This window comes from Loxodonta africana, chromosome X, assembly GCF_030014295.1.
Source record: "Loxodonta africana isolate mLoxAfr1 chromosome X, mLoxAfr1.hap2, whole genome shotgun sequence".
NCBI classification, from domain to species: Eukaryota; Metazoa; Chordata; class Mammalia; order Proboscidea; family Elephantidae; genus Loxodonta; species Loxodonta africana.
In genome coordinates, this window is record NC_087369.1 from 16300371 (window position 1) to 16324301 (window position 23931).

At 40.1% G+C, this 23931-nt stretch overlaps 1 protein-coding gene across 6 annotated transcripts in view; it reads left to right on the forward strand.

Annotated features, from left to right (window-relative positions):
• The first annotated feature begins 105 nt into the window (after nucleotides 1-105).
• MOSPD2 (motile sperm domain containing 2) overlaps nucleotides 106-23931 on the forward strand; it is a 46529-nt gene continuing 22703 nt past the window's right edge. For 2 of the 6 annotated variants that reach the window (XM_023555196.1, XM_023555197.1), the window contains exons 1-4: nucleotides 241-420; nucleotides 15319-15474; nucleotides 17644-17730; nucleotides 19786-19940. In XM_023555196.1, coding sequence (XP_023410964.1) covers nucleotides 306-420; nucleotides 15319-15474; nucleotides 17644-17730; nucleotides 19786-19940 — 513 coding nt within the window. In that variant the 5' untranslated portion in view covers nucleotides 241-305. The other 4 variants (XM_010595775.3, XM_023555198.1, XM_010595776.2 and 1 more) reach the window with 4 other exon arrangements.

The window sequence follows — 23931 nt, forward strand, 5'->3', positions numbered from 1 at the left end:
GGCGGGGCTTGAATGAGCAGCGAATGGGGCTCCAGGCTGACTGGTTACTGGGTCCCGCCCCAGAACCAGACGGCCGCATTGGATTGGGCAGCGTGGCGGCTCCCCTGCTCGCCTTCCGGTGTCACGCGACCGCCTCCCCCTCCCGCTCTCCTCTGCATATTCCTTGGCCCGCCTGGACGGTGATGAGAGATTTGGGCGGCGACGACGGCACCTGCGAACACGGCCATGGCCGAGGTGAGGAAGCCTTTTTGACACCCAGGGCACTGGTGCCCGGGAACAGGTGGGCTGGGCTGGGGGGAAGCGGGATGGCGAGTGTGGTGTCTGAGGGTTCTGTCCTGTTTCCTCTCCAGAGTCAGGCCCAGATTAAAACAAGGCTCATCGCAGACACCCGACGGAGGTTCGAAGCTGAGTATTTGGCAGGTGAGTACCGCGTTCTCAAGGTTGAGTGAGGCAGGTGTGCAGTGAGCTTTCTCAACTTTGCTGAGGTGTTTATGGGTGTCTCTGGGCGGCATTAGGGACCCTTTCGACCCTCACAGAGATGGTGCCCTGCACGTTTCCAAGGTTTTTGTCTCCATAACATGTCGTGCACACTGCTGCAGTTGAGTAGGTGGTGCGTCCATCGCTTCCTTTAAAGGGTTTAATGTAAGCTAAAAATCAGCGAGTTTGTAGCATCTTCTCTTGTTTATAGAACTTCTAGAACACTTGTTAGGCCCAGGGCACAGGTGAACTGTCCAGTCCACGGTTCCTCTGCTGGCCTTTCACCAGCAGCAGCCCAGAAAATGAACCTGGAACATGCCATAATACTGTTGACTTGGACTTAAATTGGGGATGCTTACCCACAGAGTTGGAATAAACTCTTCATCTCACACTGTACCTAGCAAAGGCACCTGTGAGTCCAAAATTGATTTATTGGTTGGACATTCTGTGTCCAAATGTCACAGATACTTGTGTTGTTAGGTACTTAGGTGATGATTTAATACTTGTACAGTAACCTTAAAAAAGACGTGGAATAATTCTTTATAAATGTGGGATTAAGAAAGAATGTGTACGTTGACCAGTTTAGGGTTGATTCTAATCCTGACCCTGTGGAGTCCCTGCGTGGCACAAATGGTTAAGCTCTTGGCAACTAACCAAAAGGTTAGTGGTTCCACAGGAGACCAGTGCCAGGTGGTGTGGTGAGCTTCCTGGTCTACAAAGCGAGGTGGCTACAGTGGGCATGCCAACCCAAGGAGTGAGAGAGCTGAGCACCTTCAGGCAGGAGGCTTCCAAGGAGGTCCCCAGGCACTTATTAGTGGAGCTTAAGAGTTTTGTAACACTTGTCTGAGCAGAGCAGAGGCCAGGCCAAGGGCCAAAGGGCAGAGGGCCTGAGGGCCTGATCAGGGCCTGATGGAAGAGCTGTATCCTGAGTCTTTCTTGATCCTGAATTGTAACATGTTACTTCCCTCATAAACCCTATAATCATGGAAAGAAAAAAAAAAAGAAAGAAAGATGGGTGGTTTGAATCTACCCAGAAGCACCTTGAAAGAAAGGCCTAGCGGTCTGCTTCCAAAAGCTCTCAGCCATTGAAAACCCTCTGAAGCACATGAGGTCACCAGAAGTCAGAATCAACTGGACAGCAACAGTTTTTTTTGTTTGTTTGTTTGTTTTAATCCCGACTCTGCCATTCAATAATTTGTCTAGTCTGAGCCCTTTTCCATATCTGTTTAATGGGAATGATATGGTTGGGAGGATTAAATAAAAAAGCATATATCAAGCTGTCTAGCAGCTTAGCATGTCAGTTTAGCATATAAAATTTTTTTTTTTATTTTAGTAGACTGTAAATAAACTTTTGACTCAGTAGTCATTTTGGTTACTGGGAAAGGGTTAACTTTCAGCATCTTAACTTTTAGTGCTCAGCTGAGGTTCCTTGCAACTTTAGGCTCCCCTAGATAAGTAAGGAGCCCTGGTGATGCAATGGCTGAGGGCTGGGCTGCTAACCAAAAGGTTGGTGGTTCAAACCCATCCAGAGGTTCCATGGAAGAAAGACCTGGCAATCTGCTTCCATAAAGATTACAGCCAAGAAGACCCTATGTGGCAGTCTACTCTGTCACATGGGGTCTCTATGGGTTGAAAAATCAACTCAATGGCACATAACAACAGATTATACCTGGAAGAAGTTGGGAAATCTGTTCCCAATAATCTGGTCAATAAATCTTTTCATGCCCCCCTGCCAGTTTTGTTCACATTCAAGCTTTGCACCAGAGAGTTGGCAAAAGCACATGATTCACTTTTAGCCCAGCCATCTTATTTCTAATAACATAGCTGGTTCCAGTAAGGAGAGAATTCTAAAATTGCTTTCTATAGAAATGTAACTCTTGTATAAACAGTAAGCGTTTTCAGTATTTTGAGAAACTACCCAGAGCTTGACCTAATGCTAGTATCTCCCCAATTTACTTAAAGCTTTTTTTTTTTTAAGAGAGGAAGCAGGATATAATCATAGAAATTTAGCAGTAGACAAGCGCTTAAAGGTCATCTTCGTCCAAATGTCTCAATTTTAACATGAAGAAAGCACAGTGTAGAGAGTTTAAGTGATTTGCTCAAAATCCCTGGTGTTAGTGGGTAGGCCAGGGCTGCAACACCATGACGTCCCGCCCCAACTGGAGACCCTCCAGTGCCTTCCCACTGTGTTTACAATAAAACTCCAGTTCTTTATAGAGGTCTGCAGTGGTCTTGCTCTCGCCCACCTCTCCGTCATCAGCCGTTACTACTCTCCTTGCTTAGTACAGTCTCTCGCAGAGGCTTTCGATTTGACACTGCCCACAGTAAGAAATGTATTGTACATTGCAACCCGGTATACACACACACGTATATAACAAACAAAAGTTCATGAAAGGTACTTATTCTGAAAGCATGTGACCCTGTGATTTTTTTTTTATTTCACTTCCTTTTTAAAAAATGCAATGACTAACAAAATTGGCATCCTAACCCTTAACCTACAAACATGACCTACGGTTTGAAAAACATGACTGGCCACACTGCCTCTTTTATGTTCTTCAAATAGACTAAGTCCATTTCCATCTCAGACCTTTTCACTTCTTTCTGCCTGGAAGGCGCTTTCCTGGGTAGTATGCATGCCTGGGTCCTTCTTTTCTTTTCCATCTTGGTTTAAATGTATCTGAGAAGCCTTTCCTACATAGCCTCCCTGCCCCTCTTTTATTTTCTCTACTTTGTAGCTCTTACCGTAATCTGTAATTATCCTGTTCATTTGTTTACTTGTTTGTTGTTCATCCCCTCCAAATGCTTTGCCATTGAGTCAGTTCTGATTCATGGCGACCCCGTGTATTACAGATTAGAGCAAAGCTCCATAGGGTTTTCTTGGCTGTAATCTTTTTGGAAGCAGACTGCCAGAACTTTCTGCTGCAGTGCCACCAGGTGGGTTCAGATCACCAACCTTTAGGTTAGTAGCCGAGTACAGTCCTTTTGCACCACCTAGGGACCTATTCATTTTCTCCGGTAGAATGTGTATAGGTTCTGGTACACCTTATGGGCACTGAGGGCAAGCGCCTTCTCTGTCTTATATACTTCTATATACTGAACACAGTTCTCAGTACATACTCATTGAATGGATATAGCAATACTTAAACATATACACAAAGGGAGATTAGTCCCATTCTATGTTAAGAACTGTCCTAACTGCCCTTCCTCCCCCACCAAAATCTGGCAGCAAAACCTTCACAATATATCTCATAAACCTATTGCAGTGGAGTTGATTGACTCAGGAACCCTATAGGACAGAGTAGAACTGCCCCATAGGATATCCAAGGCCATACATCTTTACAGAAGCAGACTGCCACATCTTTTTCCCACAGAGCAGCTGGTGGGTTTGAACCGCCAACCTTTCAGTTGGCAGCTGAGTGCTTTAACCACTGTGCCACCAGGGCTCCTGATGTCTCATAAAGACAAAGATTATTTCAAACTAAAGCAATGTGTAGCATTAAGCACATAGGGAGAGTTTTGTCCTTAAATATATGCACTTGGGTATGTTTGAACATACACACCCACACACACACATACGTGTGCAGGTTATCTAGCTGTACAGTGAATGTAAATATTAACTTAAAGACTTGAACAAGAAAGGAAAATAGAAACCTTTAACGACGTTCTCACCTCAAAGTTTCAGTTGTTTCCTGATAAAAGCAGAATCTGATAAGCATAGAATAAGAAAGCAGTAAAGAGGTTTTTTGATTTACCTAATCAGAAAGTGATTTCCCTTTTAAGTTTACGTTTTAAAAATTACTCAGGTATGTTTAGAACATCTGCTTTCCTTCTTCCTCTGTCTTTCACCATGTCTATTATCATTAACAATATTTTGTTTCAAAAGAGGCTTAAGGCCTGTTTAAGCAAATGTGATAATATATATTGCCCTAAAGGGAAATATATCTTATCTACAAGTAAATCAAAAGGAGTCACTTGGTGGCATAAATGATTAAGCACTCTGCTGCTAACCAAAAGGTTGACTATTCGAATCTACCCAGAGACACTTTGGAAGAAAGGCCTGGCGATCTACTTTTGAAAGATCACAGCTATTGAAAAACCTATGGAGTACAGCTCTACATATAGGTTGTCATGAGTTGGAATCAACTTGACTGCAGCTGGTTTGGGTTTTATACTCCAAAAACCCTTTTGGAGGTCGGTTCTTGAGAATTCCAAGCACATTTTTGTTTCCCTAGAAATTAATGGTTATGGGTAGATTTTTTAAGCTGGCAAAAAGAATAAAATATAAGTCTGTAATTGTCTTATGGATTACTAATAGTAATGATTTCTTTCTTTCTTTTTTTTTTCCTCATTGTTTCTGTGAGAAATTCCATGCTGAGTCTCAAATGAAAAATATTTCCCCTTCTCTTCCTCCTCCTTGTGGCCAAGGCAAGAGACTAATCCCCTGTGACAATAATTTATTCAGTTCCTCAAAGACTCATTATGTGCTAAATTCTGGGAAGGAGTGTGTCAGTATTAGAGAAAGAGCTAAAGGACAGAGCCTTTTCCTGAACCACTACAATCCAGTAGAGGATTAAAACAGGTAACTATTAAAATTAAGGCAAATCGTATCAAGAGTAATACAAGTGCTAAAATTAATTCTGTAGGAGTCAGAGACAAGGAGAAATAACATCTGGTGGTTGGGATGACTGAGTTAGCACAATGTTAGGAAAAACTTCATAGAAGAGGGGTGTCTCTCGTGAACTTTGAAGGATGGTGGCACTTGAACTGGTAGAGAATGTGGAGCTAAAGCACTGAGGTGAGACGGTATGGAGCATGTTGGGGAGCAATAAGAAAGAAGCCCACTTTGATAAACCTTAGGAAAGGTAAGCACACATGGCTGAAAATAGGTGGAACTGTATTGGAGAGAGCCTTGGATACCAAAGTGATGACTTTGTACTTTAGTGGGTATGGACAGCCAAGGAGAGGTTGGGACTTCTTGTTATTTTAGGTTTTTTTCTGACTTTACAAGTAAAACATGTGAAAGCCAGAACCTGTGTAAGGCAGAAACCTGTCAGAGAAGGAAAACTCAAAATATTTTCCACTGATAGCAATGGAGCCCTGGTGGTGCAGTGGTTAAGAGCTATAGCTGCTAACCAGAAGGTTGGCAGTTTGAATCTACCAGTCGCTCCTTGAAAACTGTATGGGGGAGTTCTCCCCTGTCCTACAGGGTCACTATGGGTTGGAATCGACTCGACAGCACACAACAGCAACAACACAAGAGACAGCAATAGAGAAATCGTAAGACTGCACCCTGTCAAAGGCAGAAAATTTGCAAGACCCAGAAAAACAAGGCAGTCCTGTCGAGTTCCGCCTCTCATAGGTTTCACTGTTTATGTATTCATTTAAGTGAGTTTGGATGGTATCAAAATAGCCTAAAGATTCACCCATAATCTGTACCCAGAGATAGCTCTAACAGTTGATGTAGTTTTTCTAGTCTTTTTTTCCTATACATATTTTTAAAAAATAGTTAAGAAGACCATCTTATGTAATTTTGCGTGTTATATTTTTTATTAATGTGATCTTATTTTCCGTATTTATGAAGTAAGCAGCATTTTACATTACCATTTAATTTTCAGTTCCACAGATAAAAGGTAATTTTCTTAACTTGCATCTTAAATGGTCCTGTCCTTTTGGACGCTTAGATTTTTTCCAGGTTTTTGTTAATATTTTTTTTTTGTAGAGTAGTTCAGATTATATCCTTAAAATTCATGTCTGAAAGTAGAATTACTGGTTTTAAGAGTGTATTAAACTTTCCTCCAGAGAGTAACACCAATAATCGTTCTCACTAGCCTGCATGAGCCTGTCAGTTTCACTGCACCACCATAGCAGATGTCATCATTTATAACTGATGGGTCTTTGTTTTAGTTTGCATTTCATTACTAGTGAAGGTAAGCATTCTTTTCATATGTTTACAGCCATTTAGGGTTTCAACACTTTTTTCTTGTTAGTGGGGCTTTTAATATTGGTATGGACCTTTCTTGTTTACGTCTTTTACTTTTTTTCATATTTTCAATCTATTCAAAATGAAACCAAAAAAAAAAGTTGCTGTTGAGTCAGTTCCAACTCACGGAGCCTTGTGGATTTCAGAGTAGAAGTGTGCACCATAGGGTTTTCAATGGCTTCTTTTTTTGGAAGTAGATCAGCAGGCTTTTCTTATGAAGCATCCCTGTGTAGACTCAAACCTCCAGCCTTTCAGTTAGCAACTGAGCACCTTAACCATTTGCACAACCCAGGGACTCCATTCAGAATTATCCACTCCTTTGTGGTTTCTTCCATTGCTATTAAGTTAAATAATTCTCTCTCATTAATGACTTTTTCTAGTCTTTTAATTTTGTTTTGTTTTTTAATTTCAAATATCTTATATGTATGAAATATATAAATCATGAATGAAATAAACACCCATGTACTCACCACCCATCCAAAGAAATAGAACCTCCCAGTACCTTAGAAGTCTACATGTCCCCATCCCTGCCCTGCCAGGGGCAGTTACTTTCCTGCATTTGGTGTTACTTACTATTCTCCTAAGGAGCTGTGGTGGCGCAGTGGTTAAGCACTTGGCTGCTAACCAAGAGGTCGGCAGGTTGAACCTACCAGCCACTTCACCAGAGAAAGATGTGGCAGTCTGGTTGCATAAAGATTACAGCTATGGAAACCCTGGGGGGCAGGTCTGCCCTTTGGTATAGGGTTGCTATGAGTCAGAATCGACTTGAAGGCAACAGTTTTTTTTGTTTTGTTTTGATGGGTGTGTTGGGATATCTCATTGTGGTTATAATTTGCATTTCTTTAAATACCAATAAGGTTGAACATCTTTTCATATCTTTATGACTCATTTGGTTTTCCTCTTCTGTGAAAATCACTTCTTCAGCCTCTTCTTGGTCCTTTGTTCTTCCTTATAAGTTATTGAATCAGCTTTTCATGTTCTCAACACAAAAAAGAACAATCCCTATACCAAGAGATAGTAAGGTCAAGTAAAACATGAGAGTAAGAGCAATCTAGCCACAAACCATAGACTCACTTATGCCTCACCATAGACTCACTTATACCTCCTGTGTCTTTCTAGAGCTAAATTACTCCTTTTATATGTTTGGTATCACATTATAATTATCCAGGGCTTGCTTACTTTGGACATGTAATCAGAAAGGACCAGTCCCTGGAGAAGGACATCATGCTTGGTAAAGTGTCAGCAAAAAAGAGTGAGACCCTCAACGAGAAGGATTGATGCAGTGACTGTAACAATGGGCTAAAACATCCCTCTATTGTGAAAATGGCACAGGACCAAGCAGTGTTCCATTCTTTTATACATGGAGTCATTATGAGTCAGAACCGACTTGATGGCACCTAACTACAATAGCAACAACATGGTCTGTTCCCACTTCAAGAACATGCTATTTTTGCATTATTAAACTTTGTAGGACCTGGGTCCATACGAAAAAGTTGACTTTCCAGCTTTTTCAGATTTTTTCTAAAGACTAGTTGCAGTAAACCTAAGTCCAGGATTTTCAGTTCCCACTAAGAGTTCACATTCCGTTTCCTTCAGTACCTAACAATCTAAGGTTATGTTTTTATAATTGTGATTTCCTATCTCTGTCCAGTTATACTGCCATCAGAGGCATGACCGATGAGTATAGAGTGTGCTAGGAGAAGGTGAGCTGCCTGGGAGAGCAGGCTTCTCGGACCCCTGTGGGTTTGTACAGCTTATTAATTCTGTGTTACTAGATGTAGAGTTTTACTGTCTATAAATTTCAGTTAGAAGCCTTACAGTATCCATAATAATGCTGAGTTTTTTTATGATTTTATTAAAATATATAAAAGTATTCTGAGAAACAACAAAACATTTAACAAGTAGTAATTTTTTTTTTAATTTGTTAAGGATATTATCCCATCACTGACAGCATTGTACTTCAGGATAGATCTTAAAATGTTCTTTTTGACAGTGGACTGCTTGACAGTGATAGAATAATATCCATACGCCTACAGGGAAGACCAACCAATTTGACTATTATCCAAATTTACTCACCAACCACTAAGGCCGAGGATGAAGAAATTGAAGATTTTTACCAACTTCTGCAGTCTGAAATTGATCAAACATACAATTAAGATGCATTGATAATTACTGGTAATTGGAACGAGAAAGTTGGAAAATAAGTTCTTGGTGACAGAAACAACACTGGAGATCGCATGATAGAATTTTGGAAGAACAGCGACTTCTTCATTTCACGTACCTTTTTTCAACAACGTAAACGGTGACTGTACACGTGGAGAAAAACCCTGGTGCCGTAGTGGTTAAATGCTAAGGTTGCTAACCAAAAGATCTGCCGTTCAAATAAACCAGGCACTCCTTTGAAACTCTATGGGGCAGTTCTACTGTGTCCTATAGGGTTGCTTTGAATCGGAATCAACTCGATGGCAACGGGTTTGGTTTCGGATTTTATGCACTTGGACCTTGCCAAATGAAATACACAGGAATCACGTAGACTACATCTGTGGAAAGAGATGATGGAGAAGTTCAAAATCATCAGTCCAAATAAGGCCAGGGGCCGACTGCAGAACAGATCATCAGTTGCTCATATGCAAATTCAAGTTGAAGAAAATTAGAGCAAGTCCACAAGAACCAAAATGCAACCTTGAGTATATCCCACCTGAATTTAGTGACCATCTCAGGAGTAGATTTGATGCACTGAACGCTAATGACAGAAGACCAGATGAGTTGTGGAAGGACATCATACGTGAAGAAAGCAAGAGGTCACTGGAAAGAAAGAGAAGACCAAAATAGATGTCAGAAGAGACTCTGAAACTCGCTCTTGAACGTAAAGTGAAAGGAAGAAATGAAGTAAAAACTGATCAGAATATTTCAAAGGGCGGAGAAGACAAAGTATTATAATGAAATCTGCAAGGACCTGGAGTTAGAAAACCAGAAGGGTGGAACAAACTTGGCATTTCTCAAGCTGAAGGAACTGAAGAAAAAAATTCATGCCTCAAGTTGCAATATTGGAGGATTCTACAGGGGAAATATTGAACGGCACAGGAAGCATCAAAAGAAGATGAAAGGAATACACAGAGTCACTGTACCAAAAAGAATTTGTGAATGTTCAGCCATTTCAGGAGGTAGCATATGATCAAGAACCAATGATACTTAAGGAAGGAGTCGAAGCTGCACTGAAGGACTGGTGAAAAACAAGGCTCCAGGAGTTGATGGAATACCAATTGAGATGTTTCAACAAACGGATGTAGCATTAGAGGTGCTCGCTTGTCTATACCAAGAAATTTGGAGGACAACTATTTGGCCAACCTGTGGGAGGAGATCCATATTTGTGCCCATTCCAAAGGTTGAGCCAACATAATGCAGAAATTATCAAACAATAGCTACAGCTGCCTACCAAAAGGTCGGCAGTTTGAATCCACCAGGGGCTCCTTGGAAACTATGGGACAGTTCTGCTCTGTCCTATAGGGTTGCCATGAGTCATATATCAAGAGGGAACTGCCAGAAATTCAGGCCAGATTCAGAAGAGGATGTGGAACCAGGGATATCATTGCTGATGTCAGATGGATCATGGCTGAAAGCAGAGAATACCAGAAGAATGTTTACCTGTGTTTTATTGACTGTGCAAAGGCATTTGACAGTGTGGATCATAACAAATCATGGATAACATTGCGAAGAATGGGAATCCTAGAACACTTCATTGTGCTCACGCAGAACCTATACATAGACCAAGAGGCAGTCATTAAGGCAGAACAAGGGGATACTGGTTGGTTTAAAGTCAGGAAAGGTGTGCATCAGGGTTGTATCCTTTCACCATACTTATTCAGTCTGCATGCTGAGCAAATAATCCAGGAAGCTGGACTCTAAGAAGAAGAATGTGGCATCAAGATTGGAGAAAGACTCATTAACAACACAGATGACAGAACCTTGCTTGCAGAAAGTGAAGAGGACTTGAAGCACTTACTGATGAAGATCAAAGACCACAGCCTTCAGTATGGATTGCACCTCAACATAAAGAAAACAAAAATCCTCACAGCTGGACCAGTATACAACATCATGTTTAATGGAGAAAATGTTGAGGTTGTCAAGGACTTCATTTAACTTGGATCCACAGTCAATGCCCATTGAAGCAGCAGTCAAGGCCCATGGAAGCAGCAGTCAAGAAATCAAACAACGCATTGCATTGGGCAGATCTGCAGAAGACCTCTTTAAAGTCTTAAAAAGCAGACATGTCACTTTGAGGGCTAAGGTGCACCAACCCAACCCATAGTATTTTCATTCGCCTCGTATGCTTGTGAAAGCAGGACAATGAATAAGGAAGACCAAAGAAGAAATGATGCCTTTGAATTATGGTGTTGGGGAAGAATATTGAATATACCATGGACTGCAGAAGAACAAACAAATCTGCCTTGGAAGTGGTACAGCTGGAATGCTCCTTGGAAGTGAGGATGGTGAGACTTCATCTCACGTACCTTGGACATGTTAACAGGTGGGACCCGTCCCTGGAAAAGGACATCATGCTTGGTAAAGTAGAGGATCAGCAAAAAAGAGGAAGGCTCTTAATGAGATAGATTGACAAAATGGCTGCAACGATGGGCTCAAGCGTAACAAAGATTTACAAGGATGGCATAGGGTTGTCTGTTGTACATAGGGTCGCTATGAGTCTGATCTGAATCAATGGCACCTAACAACAACAACAATTTGTTAAGAGTTAAGAGGTGAATTGATAAAATATACATTTCTTTAACAGACAAAACCATGAGGCACAGAAGTAGAAAGCTTCTGAAGTTCTTGAGAAATAACAAGGAGATTAAGTAAAACTTTATGTAAGCTAATCTGTATTCCCTTAAAACCAGTCACTTGCTCATCCCAACACTTTACTCAGTGATAGTCTTCCAGAATAACAGCCTAGGCATGAGTGTGTGTGTGTGTGTGTTTGTGTTTTCAGATACTTTTTGAGTATACATCTTTAGCTTCTTCCTGTAACGTGGATTTACCTAAAGGACTGGTTTTCTGAAAACTCCAGATTACTTGAGGGTTCAGTTGTCTGAGGACTGTTTTTGAAAGCATCAGATTGTGTTGTCATAAGTACAATTATTGCATGTCTCTGGCCATATTTTCCTTAGCTTGAATGCTCAGTTTGCTCTCTCTCTTTGCCTCTTACATTGTGTTTTGTTAGCTTCATCTTTCTGTCTCCCCCTTTCCCTCCTCCCATCCCCTTCCTCTCCTTCTTCCCCTTCCTCCCTTCCCCTTCCCTCTCTTTCCTGTGTCCCCTTCTGCTCCCTGCTTTTCTCCTGCCTCTCCCCTATCTACCACTCTTCGCCCACTCCAGTCCTCTCCCTCTCCTCCCCGCCCCCCGTTTTCGTTACTGCCTGTCTAGGGGGAATGCTTACCAGGAACCACTTCATGTGTAAGTATATCTTTTATTAGTAACAATAATTAATCATTTTAATATAAATGGAGATTGCTAATTTCAAAGATTTGCATCCCTGAAAGCTATCAAAGAACAATGGGCTTTATATTTCTTGGCAATGGGGGCTATCTTGTTCATGGTATCCCTAGTGGTAGTACTAGTAGTGATAGTAATAACGATAATAATAAACAATATTGATGTTTTATTGTTAATAGGGCTCACAGTTATTGGCTATTTACCACATATCAAGGATCGTTCTAAGTGGTTCTCAGAGTGTGGTCCATTGACCGTTGGGGATTCCCAAGACTCTTTGAGGAGTCTGTGAGGTCAAAACTATTTTTATGATAATACTAAGACATCGTTTGCTTTTTTCACTATGTTGACATTTGCATTGATAACGCAAAAGCAATGGTGTGTAAAACTGCTGCTCTTTAGCCCAAATCAAGGCAACAAGGCTAGTAGTCATTATATTCTTCATTGGCAGCACTCACAGCGTGTGGGGCGGGGGGCAGAAGGGAACGGTTTTATTTTAGAATGTCCCTAGTGAAGTAATAAAGGACTGGTTTTTATGAACGCATTAAAAATTATTAATTTTATTAAATCTCCATCCTTGAGCACGTGTCCTTTAATGGTGTGACAAAATGGGGAGTACACGTAAAGGAATTCTACGTACGAAGTAGGTTTGAGCTGCCAGCTGAACTAGTCACTTTCTCATAGACCATCATTTTTGTTTGGAATAACAACTGTCAGGTAAACTAGGGCTATTCAGATGTGGGCGTTTGGCAGAAATCTTGAAAATGGATGAAGCCAGCCTATAATTTCAAGGAAAATACCTGACTGGCTATTGGTCCAGTGGAAAGGGCTGTCCAGTGGCCAAAAGCAGATAGCTCTTTTTCAAGGGGTAGGAACTCCCAGGGACCATCTATAGTTAGAGAAAATAGTGCTTTGAACAATGATGAATTTTAGAATAGCAAAGCTGGAAAACATTTTCCAAGGTTTACCTACTATAGAACCACTCATTTTATAGATTGGAAAAACAGCATAGATATTAAGAGCCGTGTCCTAGGTTATACTCTACAAATGTATGATTTATGGGCTAATTTTTTATGGTATCTTAAATTTCTATATATTTTTCATCTGATCCTCAGTAACACTGTGTGTATGTAAAGTGGCTTAAAGATAAGGAAATTGAGACTCAAAGAAGGTATTTCTTCAAATGCACTTTACGTTTTCCTGCCCTTTCATCTGTTATCTCTGAAGACCTGAAATAAAGCAATCAATGCAAATAGAAAAGAGAATGTATAAGACTTGGTGTCTTTGTTTCTGTCTTAGGCTGGGCTCTCTAGAGAAGGAAAACCAACGAAGTGAATATGTATACGCGTATGTGCATATATATGTATGTATGTGTGTAAAGATTTATCTCGAGGAAATGGGTCATGTGGTTGTGGAGGCTGACAAATCCCAAATCAGTGAATCAGGCGTCATGCTGGAGGCTTTTCCTGACTCACATGGTTGCAGGGGCTTACTAATCCCAACTCAGCAGGTATGACAACAGGCAAATGGCCCCCAGGGCTGTGGAGGCTGGAGAAAGAGGTCAAACGACGGAAAACTGCTGGCACACAGGGCTGCAGAAGCTGGCGAATGAGGTCAGACGGCAGGCTGCTGGCTCACAGGGCTGGGGAAATACATCGTGGGATTATCAAACGACTGTATACTGAATTGCGGGACAAGGACAGGTAGACATCTGATGACAAGACACGTGAAGGATCCAGAGCAAAACATGAGTAAGGCTGTGACTTGCATCATCCCCTTTAGTAAGGGCGTGACTCAAGATGTACTCCACTCTAATCCTGCCTCCTTAATGTTTAGAAGTTTAGGCTTTACAAACCATAATTACACAATACCACAAAATTGAGGACAATACTGGGAATCATGGCCTAGCCAAGTCGACATGTAACATTGACCATCACAGTTACCTAATGCTGCTGTAACAAAAATACCACAAGAGGGTGGCCTTAAAGAACAGGAATTTATTGTTTCACAGTTTTGGAGGCTAGATGTCCAGATTCAGGACATCAGCTCCAGGGGCGGGACCTTCCCTCTCAATAACCCCCATAGTTTGTTGATGTTCCTTGGCTTATAGATACATCAGTCTCCATTGTCTGTTTTCTGTGTGTGTGTGTGTGTGTGTGTGTGTGTGTGTGTGTAACACATCCTACTGTGTTTGGCCTCACTAACATAACAAACCCAGAAACCAGTGCCCATAACAAATCCTATTTATAATCAGGATCATATTTACAGGTACAGGGGTTAGGGCTTCAACACATATTTTGGGGGAGGCACAATTTAGTCCATAATACTTGGCAAAACAGTGAAAGAGATGGAGAAGCCAGGGAATTTTCTGAATGGTACCCTGGGAGGGTACTATTAATTGAGAAAACAAAAATGGAGGAGGAGTAGATTCAGTCAGCCAATGTTTACTGAATGCCTTTTCACGGGTACAGTTGCAGTCTGCTTTGGGGGATTCTTAGGATGTACAGACTCTGTACCTTTGCAGGCCATTTGGGAAAATGTGGCATATGTGCCAGTAACGATGCTCCAAGGCAAAATATGATAAGTGCCTTAGGAAAGGTTTGGTTTAAGCCCTGTAGCTGTTCAGAGGTGGGAAGGAATTACTTCTGGGTTCAGGGAAAATTTTACAGAAGAGGAAGCATTTGAAAGGGGTCTTGCGGAATGGTAAAATTTGAATGTGCAGGTGGTTATGAGGAAACCAGGAGAATTCAGGTAAAGAAAAAAATGAGACCACAGTGTGGAAGGTGGAATATAAGGGCTAGAGGTTGGTAAGAATAAAGCATGTGTGTAGGCAAATAATGAGAAATTATTGCTATTGGAAATAGTTATTCCAATAAATTATTGGAAATGTTGGCCACAGAGCCTGAAAATACTAACGACCATGATGCTGCATACAGAGCCAGTTTTCTGTTTTGTTTTTAGTTCACTTTTTGAAACAGTGCTTGCCACACAAATGTCCTTTTAAATATAACGTAGTCCTCTCTTTCCAGAAAAAATTTCATTTTTGATTGATTAGGGTCAGGATTTCAAATTCAGATAAAATAATTCATTTTCTCAGGTGTTGGTTTATAGTTTTAGAGAATGGTTGTGCCAAATATTTTATCGTGGTCTTATTTTTTGAATCTACAGTGGCTTACTTAAACCTGTAGTCTTTAGATGACTATTCTCCTCACACTCAGAAATCCTTTAAACTGCATTTTCATCTGAACTTCATCTTTTTGTCAATCCTCAAATAGCTTAGTTTTGCCTTTTTGAGATGTTTCTTCTCCTTTAGCATTAGTGTTCATTATTATTCATTACATGATTAGTCTGATTGGATATTATTGTTTTTCCCTAGATAAGTCAGATAAATATGATCCACGTGATGTTGAAAGACTACAGCAAGATGACAACTGGGTTGAAAGTTACTTACTGTGGAGACACAATGTCGTAGATGAAACACTGAAGATGCTTGATGAGAGTTTTCAGTGGAGGAAAGAATTTGCTGTCAATGGTAAGCTATTAAATTTAACTGTGACAGTATAATATCTCCTGCCTAAGTGTTACTGTTTTATGTTAATCTTTTATATTTATCTAAGTGTCTATTTGCAGATCTCCTTGGCAGTCATCATAAGCACCAGAACATAATTTTTTATAAAGATCAAATAATGATTTCAAAGAAGCTTCTTATTAGTAAGTCTTACATTCATAAGGAAATCACATCACCAGGGAGCAGAATCACACTCAGATTCTTCACTCAGCAGAGTCCCCTAATCTGTGTTTGGATAGTTCAGTACCGTTAAACAGTAAAAAGACAGCATCTTCATGGGGTTGGTCCCCCCGTACACAGTGGAATGAAATGCTGCTCTGTCCTGTGCCATCCCTGTGATCAGTTGTAGACCAGACCATTGTGTGCCATGTATTTTCATTGACTGATTTTCAGAAGTAGGTTGCCAGGCCTTTCTTCCTACTCTGTCTTAGTCTGGAAGCTCCACTGAAACCTGTTCAGCATCATGGCAACGTGTAAGCCTCCACTGACAGACAAGTGGTGGCTCCATTTGAGGTACATTGGCCAGAAATCGAACCTGGGTCTCCCACATGGAATGTGAGAATTCTACCACTGAACCACCGTGCCGTCATAGGACTAAAGATAAGGAGATACTGTTTTCCTTAGTTGTTGCCTTATGTCTTTCTCTATTCCCAGATTACCTTGTGCTGATAGGTGCACCATATGTAATTGTTAAATGAATGAGGGTTCCAGAAATGCAAGGTTAGCCTCAAGGTTGCCTATGGCAGCCTTCTCTTAACTTCTTAATTTCTTGATTGAAATTTTCCTCAAGTTTCATCAGGGCTTATTTAGTGATCCTTAGCCACCTCTTTGTTTGATCTCATTACTTTTCAAAACCAGCAGCTTTTAATCTTAGAAGGAGGTTTATGATAGCCTTCAAATATAAGAGAACTCTTAACAGAAAAAGGTTACCTGTTACCTCTCTAGTCCTAAAATTTTAATGAGAAGAAGCTGTGTTAACTACTGAGGTACTTTATGTATACAGAAGGGTCCTCTGCCCTTGAGATTCTAAATTCTGGACTGACTGAGTCTGGTGACTTAATACAGAGCAGTCAACCAATAAATCTAGAGCAGACACTCTCCCGTCTTTCATGAGACGGGGAATATTTAAGAAATAATTTGATTAGTAATGTAAACACTGTAGGTAATTACAAAAAACAGCGAAGCATTTGTTAATCAAGCAAAGAAATAGAAATCCAACATTTCTTAATCATTTAAGTACCGGATAAACCTTAAAATACCACAATAATTGTTTTCATACATATAATTGCTAGTTTCGCTTAGCAGACAATGGAAATACGTTAAAAGAGGGCTGGGGAAAGAAAAAGACATTTTTGAAAGTTCTTGAGGAATGATCAGTGAAGAAAACCAAAGCCTTAGCATTTTAGCATTTGCTGACTGGCTGTACGTTGGTCCCCGATCTCATTCCAAGACTAGGCAGGCCCTTTCTTCTTCCTGCCAAAGGATCTAGCATTTTCCTTGAATTATTTTCCACTTGCCCCAAGGTTATAAACTGTCTTAGATTCTACTGGACACTGAACTTGGTAAAAAAATATTATGTTTATTAGAGAAAACACCATGTTGTCCCTCTCCCCTGCCCCACCATTATTTATGAGGCTATAATGTCGATATTTACTGGCATGTTAAAAGTTCAACAGTGATAATATTTGTAAGTCATTGCATGAAATACAACCAAGATTTGATGACTGAAATGTGTCCATATAAAATAATGGCGGATGTGGTAAGGGATATGGATTTTTTTCCATTTCTTTTATTTATGTTTTTATGTAGTTGTTTATAAAGATGATTTCTTATCGTCAAAGTTTCTCTCCAGATGTTTGAACAAGCTTTCTCTTTTTTATATCAAAACTACTGTATAGTCAGCCCTCCATATCCATGGGTTCCATATCCATGGATTTAACCAACTGCCAATCGAAAGTATTCAGGAAAAAGAAGTTTCAAAAAGCAAAACTTGAATTTGCTGTATCTGCTGGGGCTCCTGGAACCAATCCCCCATGGATACCGAGGGACGACTGTGTAACATTGCCTTCTATTGTAAGTTTTCTTTCTTTGCCCCTAAATTACAATTACTGATCAAAGTTTATCACTTTTTAGACCTTAGTGAATCCTCCATTCCCAGAAGGTTATTAGAAATTGGTGGTATTTATCTCCATGGTTATGACAAAGAAGGGAACAAACTGTGTAAGTATATTTAATTTATGTACTGGCTTTTCAGGATTCAGAGATGTAGTTATCTATCTCAGCTGGATTAATAATAAGCAGAATTTTCTTTCTCCCAATGTAGTACACATCAAGTTTTCTACAATTGGGGATCGTTGGAGCCATCTTGACCAAATGTCCAATATTTAGTAGTTGTAGGTACTGTTTACATTACAATAAAGAAGGCAGTAAAGGCGAATGCTACATCCTGTAGCATAGCCAAAATAATTGAATTCAGAATTATTGTCTTCCTTCTAATTTGACTGATGTTAAGATTCAACCTGGTATTTTTTACGACAAATCTTTTGGACGGTTGCTAAATGGGAGTTTTTTCCTGTGGAAGTTTCCCGGTCTTCTCCCCTTAGCTTCTTCCTAAATTGATGTAACAGTGAGAGGAACAGTAACACTCATCTCTGTTGGTCAGATAACTCCCTTATTACTCTCCTTCATTCCTTGGCCCCAAATCCAACTTGTTTTTGTCCGAAAAACTTGGCAGAGAGTTAGAGCCCCACGCTGAGCAAACGTTCTGACAAGTCAGTTTTGTACACATTCTGTACTCCTCTTGCTTGCCCTCTGTGTAGCATGTGAGCTGTTCCTGTTTTGACAATAAATCTCTTTGTATTTTCCTTTTATCACTGGCTGCTCCTCCTCAATCTTCTCTTTCCTCATATTCCGCCTGTCCCTTAAACGTGTTTCCCAGGGTTCATTCATTTCCTTGGCCTCTTTATTTTTCAGTTGGCACAGCCTCCTTGGGTGATGCCCAATGATGACCCCACACTACCTGCAGGCCATGTGCTCACATCCAGCTACCCAGTGACTACCAGCCTCCTTCTATGCAACGCATATCGAACATCCGCATACCACCACCTGACCTCTCTCTGCAGTTCCCAACTCAGGCCCACAGTAGATAGATACCAGGGGCTCATCACTGGCTCTTCCCTCTAACATAGCCTAAATTTAGCCCCTTTTCCATTTTCACCAGCCACTTCCTAAGTTCAATCCCTAGGCTCCTCACATCCCCCTCCTTCCACCCCTTCTCAGGTAATGGCCTGTTGAGTTTCCTTCTTGACCTCTTCTGAGCTGACCTCTAAACCACTGCCAGGGAGATCTTTTAAAAATACTTATCCAGTCATGCCACTCCACAGCCTAAAACCATGAAGTGGCATTGCGTCTCTTTTAGGAAAATCAAAACACCTTAGCATTTCATTGATAGCCCTTCAAGCCCAGCCCTTTCTCTCTATTTAGCGTCTCCTCTCACCACTCTTCCTATTCGATTTCAGCTGCCACTACACTGGACGGTTTGCCGTTCTCCACCCACATGCATGACCCCTGCTCATGCCTCCCTCCCACCTTTGTTCCCTGCCTCTTCACTGGGTGGAGCATTATTTCTAGGGCTTGACGGAAACAATGGCTTTCTTGTTCAATAAGCAGAATAAAGAGTACTTTTAGGTTATTAGCAAATACTGTTTGGTCCACTATATTTTCTTTTTCCCTTACTAGTAATACTTGTATATTTCTGATGGAAAAAAAAGTTTAGCTTTTGACTATCTTTAAGGTTCCCACGTGCACGCTATTTCTCATTTAAAAGAAGGAAGAGATATTTTTAATCTGAGAAGTAAAATGAATTATAAATGAAGAAGAATGTCAAGGGAAAGGAATTATATATATATGTATATATGTGTAAGGAGCCCTGGTGGTGCGGTGGTTAAGCAGCTGCAACCAAAAGGTCAGTGGCTCGAACCCACCAACCTCTCTGTGGCAGAAAGATGTGGCAGTCTGCTTCCGTAAAGATTACAGCATTGGAAACACTACGGGGCAGTTCTCCTCTGTCCTATAGGGTTGCTATGAGTCAAAATCGACTCAAGGGCAACAGGTTTGGATTTTTGGCTTGGAGTGTGTGTGTGGAGTGGCTGGTATAGAGTAGTCTGCACACATGGGGTCACCATGAGTCAGGATCAACTCAACGGCATCTTAACAACATCGATGTGTGTGTGTATGTGTATAATTTTTTTTTTTTATCTTTTATTCTGCTTAAAGTCTGGATCAGGGTGAAGTATCACGTAAAAGACAGCAAAACTGCATTGGACAAAAAGAAGCTTATAGCATTTTGGTTGGAACGTTATGCTAAAAGAGAAAACGGGAAACCTATTACAGTGATGTTTGACCTGTCAGAAACTGGAATAAATAACATAGTAAGCATTTTTCATTGATGTGATAATTGTAATTCTAAATCATTGTTTATCATGGCTTCCTCCTCCTCTCCTTGTCCTCCGTTTCACCCCTGAACCAAATATTGTTATAAAATTAAGATAACCAACTTGTATTTGGGATTGATTTTTTTTTTCCCTGAATCGTAAGTGAAGTTGAACATGGAATTAGGTTTCAAAGAATGAAATGTACTTCAGTATTTGCCATTGAAGCTGTAGAGTTCCTAGACATGCTTCTGGTCTGATTACCCAGGATATAGAGGGAGATGCTAGCAGGATAGTGAGTAGATGATCACAGAAACGTTTGGTGTCAAAGCTAACATCCTCCAGCCCCTAAATGCTCAGTAAATATTGAATAAATTAATGCATGATGTATATTGTTTAATTATATTCATACCATGTTCTATAGTTGCAAGATGTTCAAATGAGTTTTACACATTCAGAACTTTGTGATTTTGTTATTTTTTTGTTTGTTTGAATTTATTTTTTATTCATTTTTGGTTTGGTTTGGTTAACTTGAAGCCAGTTTTTCTTCAGGTGACTTTGCCAAGCTGAATTGACTCAACAGCAGTGGGTTTACCAGTCTTTAATTGGGCCCTTGCGACCTTAGTAAGGCCCTCGAGCGATGCACACAGTTTACGCTTGGCCACTAACCTGAAGGTTGGTGGTTCACACCCCCTCGGGGAACTGGGGCAGAAAGGCCTAGCAATCTGCTTCCATAAAAAGTTACAGCCAAGAAAACCCTATGGAGCAGTTCTACTCTGTAAACTCATGAGTTGCGTGGCATGAGTCGGCATCGACTCAATGGCAACGGGTTTTTTTTGGTTTGGTAACCGTAGTGATATCTATAACCCTTCCAGCAGCAACTGAGGTCATTTGGCACATTCATTATAGCCATCATCTCTTGTTTTTTAACTTTGGCTAATTCTGGTAGGAGTGAAGTAGGCAGTCACAGACTTGCTAAGGGCAGTGTTCATACGTTTTGAAAATCCACTTGGCAAAGCATGTTAAGAACCTTAAAGTGTGCATATCCCTACTCTTTGCCTGGTAACTAACTTCTGGAAATCTATCCCAAAATAATCCTGAGTACAGAAAAAATCATTGTGTGCACCAAAATGTTTTTCAGAATGTCATTTAAAATAGTAAAAAATTAGAAAAAAGTGTAAATGTTCAACACAGTGAAATGGTAAATTATGGTATTTCTAATTGCTGGAATGAAGGGGCCCTGGTGGCACAGTGGTTAAAGTGCTCAGCGGCTAACCGAAAGGTTGGCGGTTTGAATCCACTAGCCACTCTGTGGAAGAAAGATGTGGCAGCCTGCTTCCGTAAAGGTATACAGCCTTGGAAACCCCATGGGGCGGTTTTACTCTGCCCTATGGCATAGCAGTTAAGTGCTACAGCTGCTAACCAAAGGGTCAGCAGTTCGAATCTGCCAGGCACTCCTCGGAAACTCTATGGGGCGGTTCTACTCTGTCCTATAGGGTCGCTATAAGTCGGAATCGACTCGATAGCAATGGGTTTGGTTTTGGAATTGGAATTGATGAAATATATATAGTTATGTAAAAATGGTGTTTAAATTTGTAATAATAATAGAAAGTACTTTTAATGAAAAAAGTGACAAGGTTATATCCTAGTGATACATAGCCCAAAAAAGGGAAACCTTGGGCATTTAAAAAAAACACCTAGAGAGAAAGGTTAACAAGAATCTTTTTGGGTGCTGAAACCACAGGTTTTTTGTTCATCTTTCGATTTCTGTACTTTTTAAACCTAGTTTCTGTTTCAGCAAGTTTTAGATTACAGAGTGAATCACTGTATGTCCAAAATCAAAATGCCTGGATAAATAAATATTGGTGTAGAAAGATATACATTTCCATAAAAACAAATCATGATTGTTATCTTTGGGTATGATCATTTTCTAACTTGTTAACCCAGAATCATGAAAATAAATGGTAGTGTTTATTATTGCCAAATACAGGGGCAGCGAATCGATTTGAGCTGATTTTTTTAAGTTACTTAAATATGATATCTTTACTTTGTAAATAAGGTTTATTTGCATTGTTGTTAGTTGCATTACTAGGTATTTGAATCATTATTAGTATTGTAAAATACTTCAATCTTACTGGATTTTTAAAAATATTATTTATGTAGAATCCTATCATGATTTATAAAGGATTTCAATCTGCATATTAAGATATATACAGGATTTCAAGGCAAAAAATTTTTTTTACAAAAACATAGAGTTGAGTCACCAATTTGGCTCTAAGCTTCCCAGCTGCCTGCCCAGAGGAAAGACAATCATTTAAAATTAGTCAGTGGTCATACTGTAACACCAGAACTTTAGGAGAAGCACATCTATTCCTAATACTTAAACCAGAGAGAAATGTCTTTCATGGGTCCTCAAAGAGAACACATTTTATAAGCAAATGAATAATGTCCTCGATAACATCCTTCCAGAATGCAGAGCCATAGGCCTCAGTGAGCTATTGTGTGCAGTACCTGCTAACTTTTGTACACCCATGACTTCCTATCAACTTCACTTGAATTAGCAGTAACTTGAGACTATGCAGATTATGCAGGAGCCCTGGTGGTGCAGTGGTTAAGAACTTGGCTGCTAAGCAAAAGGTCGGCAGTTTGAATGCACCAACCACCTCTTGGAAACCCTGTGAGGCAGTTCTACTCTGTCCTTTACAGTCGCTAGGAGTCAGAATCAACTTGACAGCAATGGGTTTGTTTTTTGTTTTGTTTTGGTATTTTTGAGATTATATGAGCATGGATAGTCCATACAGTAAAAGATGAAAACAAGGATATTGGACAAAGAATTTTCAGGCATAATGTCTGGGAACCACAGATTATAAACTGGGTAACCCAAATTTTTGTATACCTCTAGTTATTTTCAGATATTTTCTTTGACTCTTACTTAACTATGATTTATTGAACTCTGTGAACAGTGGAAATAATGACTAGTTGTGAAGGTATAATTATATACTAAGATTTATCCCATAAAATAAGTACTTCAAATAGCTAAGGAGGCTTACTACCGATTTACTCTAGTTAAAGATGCTGCAGCTCACAACGGGATGACTTTATTGGTTCTCATCTCTAGGACAACGCACCTCTCACTAGTTGTGATGGATCTGAGTTTGCCTGGTTGTATCTGTCATCCCACAGTCTTTATCAGGTGGCTGATCAGGATTAGTGAATCAGCCTGTGACCTTGAAATAAAAGGAAATGAAACGATCCACGTGAAAATAACCCTGAGAACCTGATTTCACGTTGCTGTGGTCGTCATGATTCAGAATCAACTCAGCAGCTCATGACAAACAAACAAAAATGCTCAAAGCAGTAGAACTACCTAGACAACTATGTTTATAAAGTCTTCCAGAAATTGGAATAGACGAACAACACTTGAATGAATAGAAACTAGAAAACTAATTCTAGTCCCTACACAAAAAAGTCTGGGAAGCCAGGAGTGGAGTAGATACAACAGGTGATCAGCCAGTGTGATCCCACTAACGGTTGTGTAAATTATTAATAAAGTATATTTTATTGACGCTATTATGAGGTTTAAAAATTAAGTTTAAAAAGTAAATATATCAGCCTTTATATACATGGAAACCCTGGTGGTGTGGTAGTTAAGTGCTACGGCTGCTAACCAAGAGGTCAGCAGTTTGAATCCGCCAGGCGCTCCTTGGAAACTGTATGGGGCAGTTCTACTCTGTCCTATAGGGTCGCTATGAGTCGGAATCGATTCGAGGGCAGTGGGTTTGGGTTTTTTTTTTGGTTTTATATACATACGTATTATCATTCCAAGTAGCTTGCTTGTAAACTGCATACTTGTTTTCAGCAATTCTTTAATTGCTCAATAGATTTTTGGAATTTCTCTTTGGGGATTGCTGTTAGATTCATTTTATAATGTCACATTGCCTTAGTTGCCTGAAGCATGTAACTAGTTTGAGGTAACATGAATGATGTTGAA